The sequence below is a fragment of the Salmo trutta genome, chromosome 28 (genome assembly GCF_901001165.1).
Source record: "Salmo trutta chromosome 28, fSalTru1.1, whole genome shotgun sequence".
NCBI classification, from domain to species: Eukaryota; Metazoa; Chordata; class Actinopteri; order Salmoniformes; family Salmonidae; genus Salmo; species Salmo trutta.
In genome coordinates this window covers 45818873-45844028 of record NC_042984.1, presented here as the reverse complement: position 1 = coordinate 45844028, position 25156 = coordinate 45818873, and the positions used below count along the sequence as shown (strand labels likewise).

At 42.6% G+C, this 25156-nt stretch overlaps 2 protein-coding genes across 3 annotated transcripts in view; both read right to left on the bottom strand.

Annotated features, from left to right (window-relative positions):
• The window catches only part of LOC115166341 (plexin-D1), a 106643-nt gene extending 103995 nt beyond the window's left edge, over positions 1–2648 (bottom strand). Inside the window, exon 1 of the mRNA XM_029720251.1 lies at positions 1276–2648. Coding sequence (XP_029576111.1) covers positions 1276–2505 — 1230 coding nt within the window. The 5' untranslated portion in view covers positions 2506–2648. The remainder of the gene's footprint in view (positions 1–1275) is intronic.
• Positions 2649–14801: 12153 nt separating this feature from the next.
• Positions 14802–25156, bottom strand: part of LOC115166340 (transmembrane and coiled-coil domains protein 1) — an 89076-nt gene continuing 78721 nt past the window's right edge. For both annotated transcript variants that reach the window (XM_029720248.1, XM_029720250.1), the window contains 3 exons: positions 22237–22934; positions 20459–20594; positions 14802–17445 (listed from right to left, as the gene is read on the bottom strand). In XM_029720248.1, coding sequence (XP_029576108.1) covers positions 17137–17445; positions 20459–20594; positions 22237–22934 — 1143 coding nt within the window. In that variant the 3' untranslated portion in view covers positions 14802–17136. The remainder of the gene's footprint in view (positions 17446–20458; positions 20595–22236; positions 22935–25156) is intronic.

Genomic DNA, 25156 nt, shown 5'->3' with positions numbered 1-25156 from the left:
ACTACCTAAACCATCTAAACTGGAACAACCATCTCAATAATGGGTGAAATAAGTCCAACCACTTACATATTGGATTAGTTTAGAATAATGTATTTAATTTTGTGTGGTTGGCTATAAAACAAATTAAACAATCAATGTGCATGCAGAAACATATATATTAAAACAAACTATTCTAAAAAGCAACCTGCAACAAAGCATACCAGGAAATGTGATAAAAATACCAGAGAGGGGGTTTATTAACTCAGAGAGTTCATGGAAATTAGCTCAACACAGCCAAGTAACAATAAAACCACAAGGTGGTGATTCAACTGTGATTCAGTGATTGAACTGTGATTCAAATGACACTTCATTTATTCACTGTAGGTGGTGTAAATTTCAATCCCACTAGAATCAGCACTCAGATATACCCCAACACCGAGATTTGCAGTGTAGCATCTTTATGACCTGCCTGTCAACACAATGGTAGGGTGGAATTTCACAACACTCCTCAGAAGCTGCATGCTGCATAAAGACCTTTTATAAGACACATTGTTTGAGTACTATGGGTCCTTTAAATAATGAGAGGGGATTTATAGTGTGAAAGTAATAGCCTTTAAATATATGATCTATAAGGTAATAAGAATACATTTTTCTTTCTAAATGATGTACGTAAAATATTTTTTATAGGCCTAATCTAAGAGCATGTATTATGTTATTTGACACTGAATACAGATTAACCTCAATAATGATTATGAGCTATGATACTACCTTTTCCTAGAGAACGAATCAGCTTGCCTAGTGGAAAAAGTATTATGTTACCCTACATTTAATTAAAAAACTTGTTGAGTATCGTTTACTTAAAAAAACATGTCCATTATACGTCTCCAGTAGAGGCCGAAAGCTTGAACGCGCTGGCGCGGATGAGAGTTAAACAGAAGTAGCCTACCCCGCACTGTTCCCATAACCAGATACTGCACACAATCACCGACCTTAGCGCGCTCGTGACAAGGAACTTTTCCCATAGAAATGATACGGGGTGATTCATTATTAAAACTGTCTGTTGCCAAAAGCAACATATTTTGCCAATTCATTTATACAGGCCTATAGTAGCAAGTCCAATAAACCCACATCTTTCAGGTTTTTTTGTATCGCGTTCCATGCACGTGTGGCTCTTAACTTTATCAAAATCAAATTAAATAAAATGAGTTCCCACCAAGTCTCACAAATATGAATAGGCCTACATATCTTACTGAAGTTTAAAACAAAATGCAATGGTAGTTTTCGGGCTTCACTTACCACCAGATTCCCTTTGTGAACGCACGCTGCGCCCGAGCCCTGAATGACGCTGTCCAGCACCTGCACCTCGCTGCTGGGGGAGTTGGAGCAGTTCCTCCGTCCCTGACGGATCTCCTCCTCGATGTCTGAGAACCGAAACGCACACAGGGCAGACTTTCTGTCTGATTTGGTGAACACTCCGAACAAGTACGACTCCAGCCCCTCTCCGGTCCCCGAGTGGATCTCCGCGGGGTGAACAGAGAGGAGACGGTTGTAGATGTTCCCGTTATATCCACACTGGAGCGGCATCTGGATGAAGGACTCAGTGAGTTTACGGCTCTCCGAGGTGGATTTTCTGGGGTTCTCGGTGTCCAGGCATATCCTGGCCAGGATGCTGTTCGGCTGGCTCTCCTTGTGGCCCATTTTCGCGTCATTGTTGATAGCAATATAAGAGTAGGTCTTCTGAATGAAGGCATGGACAAAGTTTAGTTTATTCTTCTGCTTCACCTCCTGTTTGATCTTGAAGACGTTATCCTCAGACGGGTTGATGTCATAGGTGAACAGCCTAGATAAATCACTGATGTTCAGGGACCGAATGGCGATTTCGGGTGTGTTCTCGAAGCGCAGGTCCTCCTTGCTGTGGTTCTTGGGGAAAAACGTGGTCCCGACGCCGGTGTAAGTGGCCCCGACGAGGAGTCGGGTGTTCCCCCCATGGCTCCTGAAGATGAGCCCCACGGTGGAAGCGTTGGGGTGGTTTGCGGCGATATTCAGCATGCTGGGGAACACGGTCTTCTCGCCCTGAGGGGGAAACTCCACCGCTATCTGAGATATATTTTCCATCTTCCTGAGCTCACAGAATCCCTGGTACACCGAGCCGCATACCACCAGCACCCCCTGCTCCCGGTCCAGCTCGAGCAGCTTGTTGAAGTTGTCAGTGAGGGATTTGGGGTGCTCGCAGGGCGCTTGGGGAAGCTGCGGCGCATGGCACAACAGGTTGTCCTCCACCGGCCCTGTTCTCTTCTCCACCTCCACGCTCAGGGTCCTGTTAAGCTGGTAGACCATGTTTACCGTAGCCAGGTAGACTTTTCTACTCACCTCATCCACCACAAAGTTATTGGTCTGATTTGGAGAGGCGAACGCCTGTTGGATTTGTAGCGCGCTGGCAAGCCATGGGCTGTGTTGTGCATTCCAGGACGATTCCAGCACCAGAACGCCGAAAATCAGAACAACTATCTTCTCCGAAGGAGGCATTTTTCCTTCTGGCCGGTTTCCGCGTCTTCTGTGCCGAGGGGTGCATTGAGTAAGGAAAAAAATATCGTGTTTGTTCCTACTGCGACAATCCAAGAGGAAAGGCTGTTTCCTGCTCAACGCCTTAACACAGAGTGACGTGATAAGAGAGTCGTGCTTCCTTTTCTCAGCGCAGCGCACATCAGAGCACAGCAGAGGAGGGCTGAGAGCGCAGAGCTGTCTTCTGCTGCTGCCCCTCTCTCTGCCCACTCCACCCCGCAGCCCCGCGCCCAGCAGCTGCACTCCTCAATCCTCCCATTCATTCTTCTCAATATTATACGCCTTGGAATTTCATCATGTGAGATTTGTTTCAGTCAAAGTTTATTGGAGTGGTTAGGCTAATTGTAGGCTGTTTGCGTAATAGACATCCACACACCAAGGCAGAACAATAATGGTGTAATTACTGTTAATTAGTTATCTATCTATAAAACTATAACAAAATAATCCCAAAATGATCAAAATAGAATAATAATTTGAGAGGGATTTGAAGGGGAATAATAATGTGAGAAGAAAATATAGCCTGGGCCTATTTTCTAAAATAAAAACCTACAACAGACTACTACATTTGATGTAGCCTGTCATCCTAAATCAGTGCTCTGCTCCTCTTAGGGTTGATGCCGGGAGCTGCTCTCACATCCTGCGGCCAGTGGCCCCTTCCCACTGGGCATAAACTGGTTGAATCAACTTGGTTTCCACGTCATTTCAACCAAAAAATAAACGTGATGACGTTGAATCAGTGTGAAAAACTGATTGGATTTGCAAAAAAATCATCAACGTAAGGGGATTTCATATTTTTAACCTAATTCCATTGACGTGGTGAAATTTCTTGTTGAGTTCATGTGGAATACACGTTAGTTGATAACTCAATAAAATGTAAATCAAAACTAGACGTTAAACTGACGTGTGTGCCCAGTGGTTCTCAGATTAGTTATGCAGATTTGCAAAGGGCTCCGTCTGCGCTCTGTGCACATATGGTGGGGTAAGCACCGTGAAAGTGCTACCAGATGGGCACCGCATTGCACCTTTCCATTTTTTGACATTCACATCTATTTAGTTTTTGGATCTCTGCCTCATAAATATTCAAACGCAAAACATGTGCACCTCTCAAAAATGTTTGACGCTTAAAGTTTCATTTTTTTTTACAGAAATTAAGTGCTTCTTGTTCACAGCTCTGCAATGAGAGAACATGCAACATTTCAGTGGGATATCAATACAAAAAGTGACAGCGCAGACTGGGAGTGCATCTTTTTGGATTACCCACATTCTCTCAAGGGCCCACATAATGTAAATACAATTACCCAAAGACAGATCAGAAAGGTGGAAGGGAGAATAATCTCTGGAGTGAGTGAGAAATACGCCAATTTGTGCTTCATGCCAGTTCGTGCACTAATGCCTTGCTGGATCTCTCGCGGCCAGCGGTCACAGGGGACCTGTTCTGTCCCACTTAGTTCCGTGCACGCCTCCCATCACCACTTGGTGCTGTTATTTGTGCTGATAAGCACCACCGGGGCCTATGCGTGTTTACGTTTGCCCACAAACACGCTCATCTAATTGGACAGTGTGGAGTGGCAGGAAAGAGATATGATAAGGAACCAGCTCACTGATCGCTCTGAGGAAGACTACCACACACACATATCGCCTACACACATCCTCCAACACACCCACGAAAACCCCTCATCTCTACTAAGAGTGAGAGGGAAGGGAAGGGACTGAGGAGAGAGACTGGGGAGAGACGCGATATCATGGGTCACGGCTGTCAAGGATCAGATATTACTGAAGAGGTGTGACGGAGTGCTGCACTCTGGTTACCCTCGATTTTTCATGACACCTCATGGAAGTGTGTGTGTGTGTGTGTGTGTGTGTCTGTTATGGGGTAGACCTATCTAATCAAATCAAATCAAATCTTTCCATGCTTTCCACCTGGCAACCCCTACCCCGGTCAACAGCACTGCACCCCCCACAGCAACTCGCCCAAGCCTTCCCCATTTCTCCTTCTCCCAAATCCAGTCAGCTGATGTTCTGAAAGAGCTGCAAAACCTGGACCCCTACAAATCAGCCGGGCTAGACAATCTGGACCCTTTCTTTCTAAAATTATCTGCTGAAATTGTTGCAACCCTTATTTCTAGCCTGTTCAACCTCTCTTTCGTATCGTCTGAGATTCCCAAAGATTGCAAAGCAGCTGCTGTCATCCCCCTCTTCAAAGGGGGGGACACTCTAGACCCAAACTGCTACAGACCTATATCTATAATACCCTGCCTTTCTAAGGTCTTCAAAAGCCAAGTCAACAAACAGATTACCAACCATTTCGAATCCCACCGCACCTTCTCCGCTATGCAATCTGGTTTCAGAGCTGGTCATGGGTGCACCTCAGCCACGCTCAAGGTCCTAAACGATATCGTAACCGCCATCGATAAGAAACAATACTGTGCAGCCGTATTCATTGACCTGGCCAAGGCTTTCGACTCTGTCAATCACCACATCCTCATCGGCAGACTCAATAGTCTTGGTTTCTCAAATGATTGCCTCGCCTGGTTCACCAACTACTTCTCTGATAGAGTTCAGTGTGTCAAATCGGAGGGCCTGTTGTTTGCACCTCTGGCAGTCTCTATGGGGGTGCCACAGGGTTCAATTCTTGGGCCGACTCTCTTCTTTGTATACATCAATGATGTTGCTCTTGCTGCTGGTGAGTCTCTGATCCACCTCTACGCAGACAACACCATTCTGTATACTTCTGGCCCTTCTTTGGACACTGTGATAACAACCCTCCAGACGAGCTTCAATGCCATACAACTCTCCTTCCGTGGCCTCCAACTGCTCTTAAATACAAGTAAAACTAAATGCATGCTCTTCAACCGATCGCTGCCCGCACCTGCCTGCCCGTCCAGCATCACTACTCTGGACGGTTCTGACTTAGAATATGTGGACAACTACAAATACCTAGGTGTCTGGTTAGACTGTAAACTCTCCTTCCAGACTCACATAAAAAATCTCCAATTCAAAGTTAAATCTAGAATTGGCTTCCTATTTCGCAAACAAAGCATCCTTCACTCACGCTGCCAAACATACCCTCGTAAAACTGACCATCCTACCGATCCTCGACTTCGGCGATGTCATTTACAAAATAGCCTCCAATACACTACTCAATAAATTGGATGCAGTCTATCACAGTGCCATCTGTTTTGTCACCAAAGCCCTATATACTACCCACCATTGCTACCTGTACGCTCTCGTTGGCTGGCCCTCGCTTCATACTCGTTGCCAAACCCACTGCCTCCAGGTCATCTACAAGACCCTGCTAGGTAAAGTCCCCCCTTATCTCAGCTCGCTGGTCACCATAGCAGCACCCACCTGTAGCACGCGCTCCAGCAGGTATATCTCACTGGTCACCCCCAAAGCCAATTCCTCCTTCGGCCACCTCTCCTTCCAGTTCTCTGCTGCCAATGACTGGAACGAACTACAAAAATCTCTGAAACTGGAAACACTTATCACCCTCACTAGCTTTAAGCACCAGCTGTCAGAGCAGCTCACAGGTTACTGCACCTGTATATAGCTCATCTATAATTCAGCCCAAACAACTACCTCATCCCCTACTGTATTTATTTATTTTGCTCCTTTGCACTCCATTATTTCTACTTTGCACTTTCTTCCACTGCAAATCTCCCATTCCAGTGTTTTACTTGCTGTCACGGTTGTCGTCGGTAATGGAGGACCAAAACGCAGCAGGTATGTGCAGGCTCATCTTGATGTTTATTTACTTTCAAAATGAACATACAAAAATAACAAAAACGAAACCACAAACAACAAAACAGTCTGACTAGGCACAAGGCTAAGCACAGAACAATCTCCCACAAAATACAAGACAAACACACCCAACTAATATAGGACTTCCAATCAAAGGCAACACCAAACAGCTGCCTTCAATTGGAAGTCCAACCCCAATTAACTCAACATAGAAACACACACACTAGACTAACCATAGAATACATGAAAACCAAACAGTGCCCAAAAACCCCGGAATACTTAAATCAAATACCCCTTCAACAAACACACCACCCCGAACCACATAAAACGAATACCCTCTGCCATGTCCTGACCAAACTACAATACCAATTAACCTGATACTGGCCAGGACGTGACACTTGCTATATTGTATGTACTTCGCCACCATGGCCTGTTTTTGCCTTTACCTCCCTTATCTCACCTCATTTGCTCACATTGTATATAGACTTATTTTTCTACTGTATTATTGACTGTATGTTTGTTTTACTCCATGTGTAACTCTGTGTTGTTGTATGTGTCAAACTGCTTGGCTTTATCTTGTCCAGGTCGCAATTATAAATGAGAACTTGTTCTCAACTTGCCTACCTGGTTAAATAAAGGTGAAATAAAAAAAAAATAAAAAAAATAATAATCTAATCAAAGTTTATTTGTCACTTACACAGTTTACAGCAGGTGTGAAGGTCAGTGGTGGAAAAGTGAAAGTCACACAATAAAATACTACTGAGTAAAAGTCTAAAGGTATCTGGTTTTAAATGAACTTAAGTAGCCTGCAGTGGTGGAAAAAGTACTTAATTGTCATACTTGAGTAAAAGGAAAAAGTAGGCTAAAAGCAAATGCTATACATCACATTCCTTATATTAAGCAAACCAGATGGCATGATTTTCATGTTTTAATTTATTTACAGAAAGTCATGTGCCACACTCCAACACTCAGACATCAATTACAAAGAGGGCATTTGTGTTTAGTGAGTCCTCCAGATCAGAGGAAGTAGGGCTAACAACTCGTTATAGTGATATGTGCCTGAGCTGTCCAGCCTGAAAATCTATGGGAGTAAAAATAACATATTTTCTTAAGGAATCTAGTGGAGTAAAAGTGGTTAAAAATATGAATAGTAAAGTACAGATATTGAAAAAAACGACTTAGAAGTGTTTTTACAACCTGTTGGGGCTAGGGGGTAGCCTTAATCCCCCAGTTGGGATTGCTAGCAAGGCGGGAAATTCAAAACATCAAAAATCTAATAATTTCAATTTCTCAAACAATCAACTATTTTACACCATTTAAAAGATAAACATCTCCTTAATCTAACCACATTGTTCGATTTTCAAAGAGGCTTTACGGCGAAAGCATAAAGTTAGATTACGTTAGGACAGTACATAGCCAAAAAAGTACAAACATCCATTTTCAATTCAAGGACAGGCGTCACCAAAAGCAGAAAACCAGCTAAAATTATGCACTAACCTTTGACAATCTTCCTCAGATGACACTCCTAGGACATTATGTCATACAATACATGCATTTTTGTTCTATCAAGTTCATATTTATATCCAAAAACAGCATTTTACAGTGGCAGAATTTTTTTGCCCCCTAAAATGCTTCCGGTAAATCAGGTTACAATTTACAAAAGTACTATTCGAAAACATTGCTAAATTATAATATTGTCATTCAAAGAATTAACATCTCGTAAATGCTACCGCATTGCCAGATTTCAAAATAACTTTACTGGGAAATCACACTTTGCAATAAACGGGGTCCTATGCTAAGAACATGCTAAGAACAATAGGCTAGGATATACAGGTTAGCACCATCTAATATCAAAAATACTATTGTTAATAATCCCTTACCTTTGATTATCTCCATCAGAAGGCACTTCCAGGCATCCCAGGTCCACAACAAATGTGTTTTATTTTGAGAAAGTTCATAATTTATGTCCAAATAACTCCAAATTGTTCCATGTTGTTAGGCGTTCAGTAGGCTCCTCAAAAGTAGGGCGGGGGGGAAAGTCACGACGAAAAGTAAAAAAAAAAAAAATCTATTTACGTTCGTTCAAACATGTCAAACGTTGTTTAGCATCAATCTTTAGGGCAATTTTTAACGTGAAACATCAGTAATATTTCAACCCGACCTCTCCTGTGTCTCCTATGTCTTGAAAACCGTTTTTGATAAATGTCTCGCCTCACATGCATACGCAGGTGCGCACAATAATGAAGTGACGACATCCCAGGGACGTCAACTTCTCTTCCTTGTCATCCGGTCTCTGTTCATCATAGACGCTTCAAACAACTTTATAAAGATCGTTGACATCTAGTGGAAGCCGTAGGAGTTGCGAAATGAATTCTTTGTCACTGTGTGATCTATTAGCAATGACTCGAATATAGTACAGCCACAAAATTCTCATTTCCTGGTTGTATTTTTCTCAGGTTTTTGCCTGCCATATGAGTTTTGTTATACTTACAGACACCATTCAAACAGTTTTAGAAAATTCAGAGTGTTTTCTATCCAAATCTGTTAATAATATGCATATCCTAGCTTCTGAGTTGGTGTAGGAGGCAGTTAAAAATGGGCACATATTTTTTTCAAAATTCTCAATACTGCCCCCTAGCCCCAACAGGCTTTAGGTAGGCTACACCACTGTAAAAGATACATTGAAAAACATACTTGCAAGCTCCCTCAACAATGCAGTTGAAGTTGAAGAAAGTCTTATACTAAGTCATAAAACTGATATGTACACAATATGATATACAATATGATATACAGTATACACTTTGAATTTGCAGTCAAGCATGGCTGTATTTACAATATGAAGTGGATTGTGTCTTGGTCACGCAGTTTAAATAGTAGGTCCTAAATGGAACAGCAGTGTAGACTGAACGTATGTGTGCACAGTGCCTTCAAAAAGATTTCATTCCCCTTGATTTATTCCACATTTTGTTGTGTTACAGCCTGAATTCAAAATGGATTAAATTGATTTATTTTCTCACGCATCTAACCACAATACCCATAATGACAAAGTGAAAACTTGTTAGAAATTTTAGCAAATCTATTGAAATTAAATACAGAAATATCTGATTGACATAAGTATTAACACTCCTGAGTCAAAAGATCGTAGAAGCACCTTTGGCAGTGATTACAGGTATTAGTCTTTCTTTGTAAGTCACTAAGAGCTTTCCACACCTGGATTGTGCAACATTTGCCCCTTATTCTTTTCAAAATTCTTCAAGCTCTGTTAAATTGGTTGTTGATCATTGTTAGACAACCATTTTCAGGTCTTGCCATAGATTTTCAAGTAGATTTAAGTCAAAACTATAACTCTGCCATTCTTTAAACGTTATTCTTGGTAAGCAAATTCAGTGTAGATTTGGCCTTGTGTTTTAGGTTATTGTCCTGCTGAAAGGTGAAATCATTTCCCAATGTCTGATGGAAAGCAGATTTTCCTCTAGGATTTTGCTACTTATGTCACAGAAATCTTCGTCGTCAGACGATATAGCAAAATCATCGTCGGAGAACGTGGACCAATACGCAGAGGAGTTAGTGCTCATCATCTTAATTTATTAAATGAATGTGAACACGGAGGAAAAACAAGAAAACGAAATAAGACTAGTTACAGTTTTACAGGCATAACAAACGCAGTGCAAAATACAACTACCCACAACCTACCCAACAAACACACACCTACTTATAGGACTCCCAATCAGAGGCAACTAGAAACACCTGCCTCCAATTGAGAGTCCAGCACCCAAAACTACACATAGAAAAACAAACCTAGAACCTATACCAAAACTAACACACCCCACTACACCACACACAAAACCCCATAATACAAAACAAATATACCTCTGCCACGTCCTGACCAAATATAATACAAATAATACCTAAATATTGGTCAGGACGTGACAACTTAGCTCAATTCTGTTTATTTTTTATCCTGAAAAACTCCCCAGTCCTTAACGATTACAAGCATACCCATTACATGATGCAGCCAACACTATGCTTGAAAATATGGAGGGTTGTACTCAGTAATTGTTGTATTGGATTTTTCCCCAAACATAACACTTTGTATTCAGCACAAAAAGTGAATTGCTTTGCCACAGTTTTTAGCAGAATTACTTTAGTGCTTTGTTGCAAACAGGATGCATGTTTTGGAATATTTGTATTCTGTACAGGATTCTTTATTTTCACTCTGTCAATTAGGTTAGTATTGTGGAGTAACTACAATGTTGTTGATCCATCCACAGCTTTTTCCTATCACAGCCATTAAACTCTGTAACTGTTTTAAAGTCACCATTAGCCTCCTTCGTCTCCAGCAACTGAGTTAGGAAGGCCGCCTGTATCTTTGTAGTATCTGGGTGTATTGTATTGATACACCATCCAAAGTTTAATCAATAGCTCACCATTCTCAAAGGGATATTCAATGTCTGCTTTTAAAAAATTGTTTTACTCATCAACTAATAGGTTCCCTTTTTTGCAAGGCATTGGAAAACCACCGTGGTCTTTGTGGTTGAATCTGTTTTTCAAATTCACTGCTCGACCAATGGACCTTACAGATTATTTTATGTGTGGAGTACAGAGAATACAATTTATGTGACTTGTTAAGCACAATTTGACTTCAGGCTTGCCATAACAAAGGGGTTGAATACTTATTGACTCAAGACATTTAAACTTGTCATTTTTAATTCATTTGTAAAAAAAATTTTGAAAAACATTATTCCACTTTCACATAATGAGGTATTATGTATATGACAGTGACAAAAAAAAATCGATATTTACTCCATTTTTAAATCAGGCTGTAACAATAAAATTAGGAATAAGTCAAAGGGTGAATCTAATTATAATATAATTATAATATAATTATAATATAATCTAATTTCTGAAGACACTGGATGTACTGTCAGGTCCATACTTATTGGTGCCTTTGATAAAGATGAGCAAAAAACACTGTATAAAATAATAAATACAAATACTGAGCCATAGGGTGGCTTGGGATTAAATGCCCCCCTCCTGTAAATCTCACAGAAACCACTATGTCACCCCAAAAAAATTGCATCGCTTTCCCTAGATGCCATTAGTCTCATCTGAACTTTTGAAGTCACTCCAACAATTATATTTTGAGTTACATTGATCTAATATTTTGTCATTTAGAAAAAGATGAATATGTACTATATATATATATATATATATATATGTATATACATATACATATATATATACATATACATATACATATACATATACATACATACATACATACATACACACACACACACACACACACACACACACACACACACACACACACACAGTTGAAGTTGGAAGTTTACATACACTTAGGTTGGAGTCATTAAAACTCGTTTTTCAACCACTCCACAAATTTCTTGATAACAAACTATAGTTTTGGCAAGTCGGTTAGGAGATCTACTTTGTGCATGACACAAGTCATTTTCCCAACAACTGTTTACAGATAGATAATTTCACTTATAATTCACTGTATCACAATTCCAGTGGGTCAGAAGTTTTCATATACTAAGTTGACTGTGCCTTTAAACAGCTTGGAAAATTCCAGAAAATGATGTCATGGCTTTAGAAGCTTCTGATAAGCTAATTGACATCATTTGAGTCAATTTGAGGTGTACCTGTGGATGTATTTCAAGGCCTACCTTCAAACTTAGTGCCTCCATGCTTGACATCATGGGAAAATCAAAAGAAATCCGCCAAGACCTCAGAAAAAAATTGTAGACCTCCACAAGTCTGGTTCACCCTTGGGAGCAATTTCCAAATGCCTGAATGTACCACGTTCATCTGTACAAACAATAGTACGCAAGTATAACCACCATGGGGCCACACAACCATCATACCGCTCAGAATGGAGACACATTCTGTCTCCTAGAGATGAACGTACTTTAGTGCGAAAAGTGCAAATCAATCCCAGAACAACAGCAAAGGACCCTGTGAAGATAATGGAGGAAACAGGTACAAAAGTATCTATATCCACAGTAAAACGAGACCTATATGGACATAACCTGAAAGGCCGCTCAACAAGGAAGAAGCCACTGCTCCAAAACCGCCATAAAAAAGCCAGACTACGGTTTGCAAATGCACTTGGGGACAAAGATCGTACTTTTTGGAGAAATGTCCTCTGGTCTGATGACACAAAAATAGAACTGTTTGGCCATAATGACCATCATTATGTTTGGAGGAAAATGTGGGAGTCTTGCAAGCCGAAGAACACCATCGCAACCGTGAAGCAAGGGGGTGGCAGCATCATGTTGTGGGGGTGCTTTGCTGCAGGAGGGACTGGTGCACTTCCCAAAATAGATGGCATCATGAGGTAGGAAAATTATGTGGATATATTGAAGCAACATCTTAAGACATCAGTCAGGAAGTTAAATCTTGGTCGCAAATGGGTTTTCCAAATGGACAATGACCCCAAGCATACTTCCAAAGTTGTGGCAAAATGGCTTAAGGACAACAAAGTCAAGGTATTGGAGTGGCCATCATAAAAGGCCTGACCTCAAGCCTATAGAAAATTTGTGGGCAGAACTGAAAAGGCGTGTGCGAGCAAGGAGACCTACAAACCTGACTCAGTTACACCGGCTCTGTAAGGAGGAATGGGCCAAAATTCACCCAAACGTATTGTGGGAAGCTTGTGGAAGGCTACCCAAAATGTTTGACCCAAGTTAAAGGCAATGCTTCCAAATACTAATTGAGTGTATGTAAACTTCTGCCCCACTGGGAATGTGATGAAAGAAATAAAAGTTCAAGTAAATCATTCTTCCTACTATTATTCTGACATTTCACATTCTTAAAATAAAGTGGTGATCCTAACTGACCTAAGACAGGGAGTTTTTACAAGGATTAAATGTCAGGAATTGTGAAAACTGAGTTTAAATGTATTTGGCTAAGGTGTATGTAAACATCCGACTTCCGTATACATTGTTTGTCTTCAGGAAGGCAGTGAGTTGCTGCGCAACAGCTTTTTCAATTTTTTTTGAGAGGAATGGGAGATTCGAGATAGGCCGATAGTTTTTTATATTTTCTGGGTCAAGGTTTGGCTTTTTCAAGAGAGGCTTTATTACTGCCACTTTTAGTGAGTTTGGTACACATCCGGTGGATAGAGCCGTTTATGTTGAACATAGGAGGGCCAAGCACAGGAAGCAGCTCTTTCAGTAGTTTAGTTGGAATAGGGTCCAGTATGCAGCTATGAAGGGTCCACGTCAGGCCCTAGCTGTTCATGGGGGCGTGCTCCCTCTCCCCCCCACTTTCCTGTAGTTCACAATAAGCTTCTTGGTTTTGCTGACATTAAGGGAGAGGTTGCTGTCCTGGGAACACTTTGCAAGGGCTCTAACCTCCTCCCTATAGGCTGTCTCATCGTCGTTGGTGATCAGGCCTACCACCGTTGTGTCGTCGGCAAATTTAATGATGGTGCTGGAGTCGTGCGTAGACACAGTCGTAGGTGAACAGGGAATACAGGAGGAGGATGAACACACACACTTGAGGGGCCACTGTGTTGAGGGTCAGCATGGCAGAGGTGTTGTTGCCTACCCTCACCACCTTGGGGCGGCCGCCAGGAAGTCCAGGATCCAGTTGCAGAGCGAGGTGTTTAGTCCCAGGGCCATGAGCTTAATGACGAGCTCAGAGGGGACTATGTTTTTTGAAGCTGAGCTGTAGTCATTGAACAGCATTCTCACATAGGTATTCCTCTTGTCCAGGTGGGATAGGGCAGTGTGCAGTACAATGGTGATTGCGTCATCCATAGATCTGTTTGGGCAGTATGCAAATTGTAGTGGGTCCAGGGTGGTAAGGGACTGGGACTGCACTCTGCCCACCAACCTGTTTCCTGCCAGATAAGAAACAACCCCTGCACAGGGACAGCGTCAACACTCCACTGCCTCTCCGCCCCATATGGACTGACATTGAGACATGAACAACTAGGGATATAGATATTTTGAACACACACTGCATAAAGGACACGAACGCACACACACATTGAAAAGTTAAATATGTATCACATATTTCTAAACCCACTGTAAAGAAGGTGTTTCAAGGCTCAATTTGAGCGCACAGATCATCTGTGGGTCATGTCAGGCAACTAAGGAGTTATAAACAGGATAGGACCGCCATCTAGTGGCTTAGTACATGAACTTCAACAGGACTGATTCATTCTATAATCAATCCACATTAAACACTAATCAGTGCTTAAGCCTACTTTGTTCCTTAGTTAAAAATGTATCTCATCTAGACAAAGTTTGATCCAGGCTGTTTAAGAATCTCTCTTAATTCATTAATCTGTTTAACAACATGACTTTAAATAATTGCCCATCCTCAACCTGAAACAGGAGTTGGTCAGCAGGGAGGAGATGATCGCTTGCCAATCCTACGAGAGAGCCTGAGACAGACACACACACACAAGACTATGAGTGTGTGTCGAGGTACACATGCAATAACACACACGCACGCACACACGCCCAAAGTCAGAGTGCCAGGAGTTAGTCAGGAATGCACTTTTATTGTCCCACACTTAGAAAAGGACATCAGAAGGCACTGGAGTGGTTTAGCACACAACCCTACCCTACCATACACCAGAGAGGACACGGCAAGGTCACACCAAAGTCAGAAGTCAACTCAGGAGCCATTCACCTGTGGCACGTTCAAGATCAAAACAATGAACAGTGTCTTTAAACTGATTGGTGTGCAACAATATCCAGTGAGTTTCATGAATTCTTATTTCGAGTTGAGACTGACACAAATTCAGTTTCTGGTTTAAATCTGTTTCAATGATCCTGAACATAGGCCTAAACCGCCAGAGAGGGCTATGTATAGGAAGAAATGTACAAAGTGTTTCTCAACCCTTGTCCCAGAATGCTATTCCCAATATCAGTTATTTTCAAACAAGCTCCCAATGGAGCTGCAGAATGGACTTCAGATGGACTCATTCATGTCAGCTAGGTCGACTGAAGGTATTTGAACAGATGAATGGGAGGATAAAATGGATTGAGAGCCAGCATATTCAACAGTAATCAAGGACCCAGACTAGGAAACACACATCAGATCATTAGCAGTGAGTGTCTCAGGGCAATTACTCAGAAGTGGCCTTGTTAAGGTATATTCTGTTAGCCTGGTCCCATATCAGTTTGTGCTTTGTTTAGTCAATTCTTCTGCAATGTCATGACCATGAATCAGAGGAGTTGGCTATTAAAGCACAAACAGATCTGGGGACCAGGCTAATATTATTTGTCATACACCTCAAATCCAAGGTGAGACATACAAGTAGGCCGTATGTACAGTTGGCTGATCATCGAAGAGAACTGTATGTTTTGTATCACAAATGGCACACTATTCTCTATTATACACAGTAAAAGCAGTGCACTATAAAAGGGAATAGGGTGTCATAGGCAAAATGTCAATTACACCCTATTCCCTTTATAGTGCACTGCTTTTACTGTGTATTTGACATTTTGCCTATGACCATCTGCTATGGCCTCTCATCCCCACAAGGCTATATGACCTGCTCTGGGTCTTTTCTCTTTACATACCAAAGAAAGAAAGAACATAAAAACCTGCCTATTTATAAACCAGGTGCAACAGGAGAGTTTTGGCACATAGGACAGAATGTTGGAGGAAACATGGGGATGAAAAGAGAGTGAAAGGGAGAGAGAGAACAGTAAGTGATGGAGTGAGTCACATTTGTAATACAGGCAGCGCGTTTAACAACAGTAGCATGGCAGTGGATACAGTTGTCTATGTCTGGCAAAAGTAGCATTCCTTTTCAACATGAACTTCAGCTGACACAATTAGTGGGCACCAGTGAAAGCAGTATCATGGCAACTACACATTTCCTGCAAAGTGGCCTTATTTGTACCTTCGGTCTCTGGTGGCTCTGTGGCGAATAGCCCTAACTGTTAAACCCTCCCTCTTGTCTAAGCTAGTGCCACACTCTAGAAGTCATTATCATTCATGATATCACCTATCTTAATTGAAAAGGATGTAAATGATCACTAGTAGAAACCGTACGGAAGCACGAGGAGTCTCTAGGCGTGTGACACTCAAAGTATTGTCCGGGAAACAAAGAGTCCTCTGTAGAAACGGGGGGCCAGCACAGAAAAAAAATGTATGAAATTGTATGAAATGTATGCATTCACTACTGTAAGTCGCTCTGGATAAGAGTGTCTGCTAAATGACTAAAATGTAAAATGTAAAAATGTAGAAAGGTTCCTTCTGATCTCAGAATCAATCCATCGTGTGGGGAAAAGTGCAAGGGCATTCATCTTTTTATATTCTACCCATAACAGCCAGGTTGAGCACTTTCTTCCTGAAAAGGCAGACAATCAGAATAGCATTTCTCTGCAGAGGGCCTGAGCCTCTGAGGTGAACTTCCAATCAGTTTCCTGACAGCTCCTCTTTGTGCAGAGTGGGAGGAGCTTAACGCTACATGGTACTGAATAAAAAAAACATTTAAAATTAAAATAATAATATTAGAAATAATAATAACGACAATAATATACTTGATTAACTCCTAGGAAATAAAACAGTGTCAGGATGCATCCTGTGAAAGAAAAAAAAATATTTCTGATCTCCAAAAATGTAAACAAAGTCTCATTCTTCCTAAATGAATGTCAGAATTGAGTGGTATTCTCATCTTCCCTCCTTCCCTGACTTTCTCCTCAGTCCCACCTCACTGAGCTCAACAGATAGGCTCATTCCATCGGCGTCTGTCAACACAACCACCACATCCCATTGGCAGTTAGGCTGTTTCTGCTTCTTGTGTGTGTGGACAGAGTTCTAACCCCATGCGTAGTCATAGAAACACACGTCTCCACGCGGTCATCTGGGTGGCTGCAGGGCGCGGTGCGTGCAGCCCGACAGCGCGTCCCAGTTCCTCCAGATGAAGGCGAAGAGCAGGATGAGGAGGAGGGTGGAGAAGGACCGGGAGCGGGTCTTCATCAGGGGGACCACACATTTGGCCACGGTGGAGACGAACACCAGGAGCACGGCCATGAGGGCCAGGAGGACGTTGATGAGTTTCCCCAGCAGTGTCCGGGCTGTGGCGTTCTCCAGGCCCTCTAGCTGGACCGCCTGCTGCTGTTGCAACTCCATCTTAGAGATACGTGTCTGACACGCCTCCAGGGCTTCCTACAGGACAGGTCAAGAGAAAAGTGTTACACATACTCAGTACTACTACACACAGTAAAGTAAAGACAGTTTTGTCTGACAGACAAATAAGAAAGATCATTAAATGTAAAACTCTAGCATTTCATTTAAAACATCAAAGAGAGGGATGTGTAGGTTAAAGACAAGGCAACGTCATGCACCCACAACCTCATGCAGGACAAAAGGAGATGTGGTTTACAGACATGGAAATGCTCTGTTTACAGACAAACAACCCACTGAGGTTATGGTACACTGACATGGTTTTCAGTTAATTGTACAGTCCTGTTTTAGCTGGTAATGCCCTGGTATTTAATAAGAAATTACATTGAAACAATGGTTACTTTTCTGGGACTAACCTGTGAAAGAACTGACTCAACAAAATAGCTAACTATCTGGTACGTTATGATGCTGGTTCTTATGGATTCCAATGAAACAAAATATACAGTTGAAGTCGGAAGTTTACATACACTAGATTGGAGTCATTAAAACTCTTTTTTCAACCACTCCACAAATTTCTTGTTAAAAAACTATAGTTTTGGCAAGTCGGTTAGGACATCTACTTTGTGCATGACACAAGTAATTTATCCAACAATGGTTTACAGACAGATTATTTAACTTATAATTCACTGTACACAATTCCAGTGGGTCAGAAGTTTACATACACTAAGTTGACTGCCTTTAAACAGCTTGGAAAATTCCAGAAAATGATGTCATGGCTTTAGAAGCTTCTGATAGGCTAATTGACATCATTTGAGGTGTACCTGTGGATGTATTTCAAGGCCTACCTTCAAACTTAGTGCCTCTATGCTTGACATTATGGGAAAATCAAAAGAAATCAGCCAAAACCTCAGATAACAAATTGTAGACCTCCACAAGTCTGGTTCATCCTTGGGAGCAATTTCCAAACGCCTGAAGGTACCAAGTTCATCTGTACAAACAATAGTACGCAAGTATAAACACCATGGGACCACGCAGCCGTCATATCGCTCAGGAAGGAGACGCGTTCTGTGTCCTAGAGATGAACGTACTTTAGTGTGAAAAGTGCAAATCAATCCCAGAACAACAGCAAAGGACCTTGTGAAGATGCTGGAGGAAACAGGTACAAAATTATCTATATCCACAGTAAAACAAGTCCTATATTGACATAACCTGAAAGGCCGCTCAGCAAGGAAGAAGCCACTGCTCCAAACCCACCATAAAAAAGCCAGACTACGGTTTGCAACTGCACAGAGGGACAAAGATCGTACTTTTTGGAGAAATGTCCTCTGGTCTGATGACACAAAAATAGAACTGTTTGGCTATAATGACCATCGTTATGTTTGGAGGAAAAATGGGGATGTTCGCAAGCCGAAGAACACCATCCCAGCCTGTGGCTCAGTTGGTAGAGCATGGTGTGTGCAACGCCAGGGTTGTGGGTTCGATTCCCACGGGGGGCCAGTACAAAAACAATATATAAAAAAATGCATGAAATTAAATGTATTCACTACTGTAAGTCGCTCTGGATAAGAGCGTCTGCTAAATGACTAAAAATGTAAAAACATGTAAAAAGCACAGGGGTGGCAGCATCATGTTGTGGGGGTGCTTTGCTGCAGGAGGGACTGGTGCACTTCACAAAATAGATGGCATCATGAGACAGGAAAATTATGTGGATATATTGAACCGACATTACATTTCAGTCATTTAGCAGATGCTCTTATCCACCGCGACTTACAGTAGTGATTTCATACGTTTTTCCCCCCGTACTGGTCCCCCATGGGAATTGAACCCACAACCCTGGCGTTGCAAACACCATGGCTCTACCAACTGAGCCACACGGGACATCAGTCAGGAAGTTAAAGCTTGGTCGCAAATGGGTCTTCCAAATGGACAATGACCCCAAGCATAATTCCAAAGTCGTGGCAAAATGGCTTAAGGACAAAAGTCAAGGTATTGGAGTCGCCATCACAAAGCCATGACCTCAACCCTATAGAAAATGTGTGGGCAGAACTGAAAAAGCGCGTGCGAGCAAGGAGGCCAACAAACCTGACTCAGTTATACCAGCTCTGTCAGGAGGAATGGGCCACAATTCACCCAACTTATTGTGGGAGGCTTGTGGAAGGCTACCCGAAACGTTTGATCCGAGTTAAACAATTTAAAGGCAATGCTACCAAATACTAATTGAGTGTATGTAAACTTCTGACCCACTGGGAATGTGATGAAAGAAATAAAAGCTGAAATAAATCATTCTGTAACATGTAAAGGGGACCAAGGCGTGGCATGTGAAGTGCTCATATTTCCTTTACTGAATACACTTAAAACACAAAACAACCAAACAGTTCCATCAGGTACTACAGACAAAACGGAAAACAACTACCCACAAAAACCCAGCAAGAAAAACCCCTACTTAAATATGATTTCCAATCAGAGGCAACGAGGACCAGCTGCCTCCAGTTGAAGATCAACCCCAAAAAACAACATAGAAATAGAAAACCTAGAACACAAACATAGAAATAGAAAAACACAAAACACCCCTTGTCATGCCCTGACCTACTCTACTATAGAAAATGACATCTTACTAGGGTCAGGACGTGACACATTCTCTCTACTATTATTCTGACATTTCATATTCTTAAAATAAAGTGGTGATCCTAACTGACCTAAAATTTTTACTAGGATTAAATGTCAGGAATTGTGAAAAACTGAGTTTAAATGTATTTGGCTAAGGTGTATGTAAACTTCCGACTTCAACTATAAATATTAATTCATTATCATGTATTGTAATCCAATTTAAAGGTAAATGGTGAACTGTAAAATAACCTGGTACTCCAGGTTCTTCTTCTACACAGAAGATAGATTATTGTGCCTCTTCCTCATTCCTTATAACTGAAAGGCTTTCTGTTTGACTTCAGATGAAATTGTGTTTGTGAAATTAATCACAATCATACAATTGTCTGGCTATCTAGTTTGTATGTGTACGTGTACAGTGTGTGTGTGTGTGGTTGTGCGTGTGACTGACCTGTGTGTCTCTGGCTCTCTCGTAGGACTGGTAGGCTATCTTCTCCTCCATGCTCGCCAGCTCCTGCTTCAGGTTTAGGATCTCATTCTGATGAAGCTCTGTCAGATCATTCAGCTGCTCCTCCAGACGCTCACACCTAGACATACCCAAATATAGACACAAACGTTAGTCTAATAGCTCACGCAAACATAGACACAGACAGAGATAGAGACGCGGACAGTCACACACACACACACGCACACACACACACACACACACACACAGACAAACACACGCTCTCTCATGTGCCCCTTTAGAGAAACAGAGGTTCCAGTTTTCCTGGAAAAGAGCCTAAAGAGCTTTCAGGTCAATGACAACTGACTGGACTGATGGCTATCTGTGAGCTGATTAGCACATGCTTACTCGTCTGTCGATAAGACTGACCAAAAGCAGATAATCAGCAGGATGACACTGACCAATCACATACTCTCAGCAGGAGGGAGGAGACCAGGAACATTGGCGTTATTAGTAGTGGAAAGCAACTGAACAGGCAAAAACGAGAGCTGTATATGAATGTGAGTATTTTTGAATACAGTATGTACAAAATGTGTCTCAGGAAAAATGTGAATAAGTGCATAATGTGCTTGTCTGTGCATGTATGTGTGTGATTAGGTGAATCACCTCACCAGTCTGATCTCATTATGGCTCACCTGACCTGTTTAGAGTCACATTTTAATAAGATCTACAACTCTTCCCTCTGGTACCACACTGGCACGCACACACACACACAACAGATGTGACAATAAAAAGATCAAGCAGAATAGAAGCACAACAGGTGAGTCAGAGAGTGGGGGAGGAGGAGGAGGAGCTACCGCAGAACCCAAGTTTTCTGAGCAGAAACTCATTGTTGGACATAAAGAACAAAAAAAACACCAGGAAATCAGCTCCAAGTTAATTAAATTTAAGAAATCTGTTCCAAAGTATTACCATGCATAATAGAGATACGTGATCATATACAAATGGAAGCAAGGTTTGAAATGATTATGTTCTTGTCAAATATTATATCTCTTTGGGCTTCTTGCGGTCAATTTGTATGTTCCGGCCCCCCGACCATCTGCTCAAGAAAAAAAAAAAAAAACGGTCTGCAGCTGAATCTAGTTGATGATCCCTTTGGTAAAGTTTCCTCTAAGAGTTATACAGGTAGCAGTCTCAACACAGAAACTGTGTGAAATAACCAGTGGACTTAGTTCATTAGAAGTCATGAAAAGATCAATACAAAGTCTTCAGTCCAGGCTGTATTCTCATTCATTCATCCATCCATTTCTTCATTAGTTATGCTTCAGACTCTTATCAAAGGTTTAAACACAGTGGTTTAACCATAGCTGTGTGGTTAATTGCGAGAACATAGTCATCAGCAGACATGCTCAAAGCTCATTAGGGTCCCTCAGTTTTGATGGTCTGTATTTTTTGCCTAAAAACATCTCTCTCTCTCCTGTTAATTTGCCTAAATATACTTAAATGGAGACCTCTGTTCCTGTAGTGTCTTTACTAAATTGTCTGTACAAACACCTCTACAGTTTAGTAGTCTACAGCTGTTCTCTCTGCCTGAATGATGCATAACGGTGTTTCTGTAATTTCTGTGTATCTTTATGGTTACTGTCACTAGCTTTACAACAAACATACATGCATCCATATCACTTAAAGATAACCTCTCAAATGTTAACCTTATCCATCTTTGAATGGAGTTTTTCATACAGGTCTCTCTCTCTCTCGTTATTTAGTGATTCTTGTTTCCGTACCTGAATCGTTCCTCCTGTAGGGTCTGCATGATGACAGTGTAGTCCCTCTGATAGTGGCTCTTAAGTCCCTCCAGACTCTCCTCTAGTCTCCCCTGGCCTTCCCTCAGCTCCTGCACTTCCTGCAGCAGCATGTCCAGGCTGGAGCTCTGGCTCCTCTCCAGGGTGTTCCCTTTGGAGCTGGGGGGGCCTCCGGGGGCCCCAGTCGTGCTGTTGGCCCCTGCCGACCCTGAGGTAGCGCTGGAGCAGTCATCCTCGCTGCCGTACTTGGGGCTGGACTGCTGGTGGTGTTGGCCTGCGAGGCCCAGAGACCTCCCCCCGGCCCCCATCAAACCCTCCTCAACACCTGACGGGTCATCCAAGGAGTCCTTCAGCCCGGGGATGTTGTCGGCGCTGCCAAACTTGTTGCGGAACAGCGAGGCGATCTCTCGGGGCTTGGAGACGACCCCGGCGGCAGCAGAGTGCGTGGCCTGGGAGAAGCTGGTGAGGCCTCCCTTGACGCTGTCCACCACACCTTCGCTGAAGCCTGTGACCTTTGCCCCCACGCCCTTTAGGCCCTGCTGCATGTCCCTGAGGACGTCCTTGGACTGGCGAGGGATGCCGTTGTGCTCTACCTCCCTCAGCTTGCGGTGGTAGTGTTCCAGCTTCCTCTGCAGCTGCTGGATGGTCTGGGCTGACTTCTGGTTCTTCTTCTCAAACACCTGCAGTTATATAGGACATTTAGGTTGCTGTGTTTAATATGACATTTACACTGAGTATACCAAACATTAGGAACATCTTCCTAATATTGAGTTGCCCTTTCCTTTTGCCTTCAGAAAAGCCTCAATTTTTCGGGGCATGGACTCTACAAGGTGTTGAAAGCGTTCCACAGGGATGCTGGCCCATGTTGACCCCAATGCTTCCCACAGTTGTGTCAAGTTGGCTGGATGTCCTTTGGGTGGTAGACCATTCTTGATACAAATGGGAAACTGCTGCACGTGAAAAACCCAGCAGCGTTGCAGTTCTTGACATAAACCGGTGGGCCTGGCACCTACTACCATACCCTATTTAAAGGCACTCCCATTTACGCTCTAAATGTCACACATACACAATCCATGTCTCAATTGTCTCAAGGCTTTAAAATCCTTATTTAACCTGTCTCCTCCCCTTCATCTACACGTGGGTCAATACCATTTTTTAAATGCAGGAACTCAGTCAGGGTCTCAACTTACTGTTGAGAGTTAGAATAATATAATACACAAGGTGCAAATTGGAAATGTGGTTGTGCATCAGCAGTCACTCAATTAGCCCATGTCAGCAAAGATGTTTTAGATTGGTAAATTAGTCTGGCGGCCAGCTATCTAAACATTGTAAGCATGGTCAAATTACCAACCGGGATAACCCATTAATCATCAATTATCATATTAAAAACTGCAAACATTTGCCTCCACCCTATGGCAAAATGTGTAGAATTGCAGGAAATTACCTGTTAAACTTCACATTTTTCTCTCTGCCCCATACCAAAATTAGTAGAATTATATGAAATGAGTTATAAAATGTCAAAATATTCTCTCCGCCCATGGCAAAATGAGTAGATTTGCAGCAAACGTGCTTTAAACTGCAACATTTTCTCTAAGCCACATGGTAAAATGTGCAGAATTGCAGGAAATTAGTGGGCCATAACGAATCATTTATTTTCTCTGTCACGGGGGGGGGGTTTGGGAACTCCCCAAATATATGTATGCCAAGCTTGTAGTGTCATACCCAAGAAGGCTCTGAAAAAAACCCCATATGGAATCATGTAGTAACCAAAAAAGTGTTTAACAAATTCTTCAAAGTAGCCAACCTTGCCTTGATGACAGCTTTGTACACTCTTGGCATTCTCTCAACCAGCTTCACCTGGAATGCTTTTCCAACAGTCTTGAAGGAGTTCCCATATATGCTGAGCACTTGTTGGCTGCTTTTCCTTCACTCTGCGGTCCAACTCATCCCAAACCATCTCAATTGGGTTGAGGTCGGGTGATTGTGGAGGCCAGGTCATCTGTTAAATAGCCCTTACACAGCCTGGAGGTGTGTTGGGTCATTGTCCTGTTGAAAAACAACCAATAGTCCTACTAAGTGCAAACCAGATGGGATGGCGTATCGCGTATCGCTGCAGAATGCTGTGGTAGCTCCTTTCCTGTTCTTCATCATAGCACTTGATGGTTTTGGAACTGCACTTGAAGAAACTTTCAAAGATCATGGTCTTCCTGTCTGGGTTGGCGCCCCCCCTTGGGCTGTGCCGTGGCGGAGATCTTTGTGGGCTATACTCGGCCTTGTCCCGGGATGGTATGTTGGTGGTTGGAGATATCCCTCCAGTGGTGTGGAGGCTGTGCATTGGCAAAGTGGGTGGGGTTATATCCTACCTGTTTGGCCCTGTCCGGGGGTTTCATCGGATGGGGCCACAGTGTCTCCTGACCCCTCCTGTCTCAGCCTCCAGTATGTATGCTGCAGTAGTTTATGTGTCGGGGGGCTAGGGTCAGTCTGTCACATCTGGAGTATTTCTCTTGTCTTTTCCGGTGTCCTGTGTGAATTTAAATATGCTCTCTCTAATTCTCTCTATTGGAGGACCTGAGACCTAAGACCATGCCTCAGGACTACCTGGCTTGATGACTCCTTGCTGTCCCCAGTTCACCTGGCCGTGCTGCTGCTCCAGTTCCAACTGTTCTGCCTGCAGCTATGGAACCCTGACCTGTTCACCGGACGTGCTACCTGTCCCAGACCTGTTGTCCCAGACCTGCTGGAACCCTGACCTATTCACCGGACGTGCTACCTGTCCCAGACCTGCTGTTTTCAACTCTCTAGAGACAGCAGGAGCGGTAGAGATACTCTCAAAGATCGGCTATGAAAAAGCCAACTGACACTTACTCTTGTGTTACTGACTTGTTGCACCCTCGACAACTAC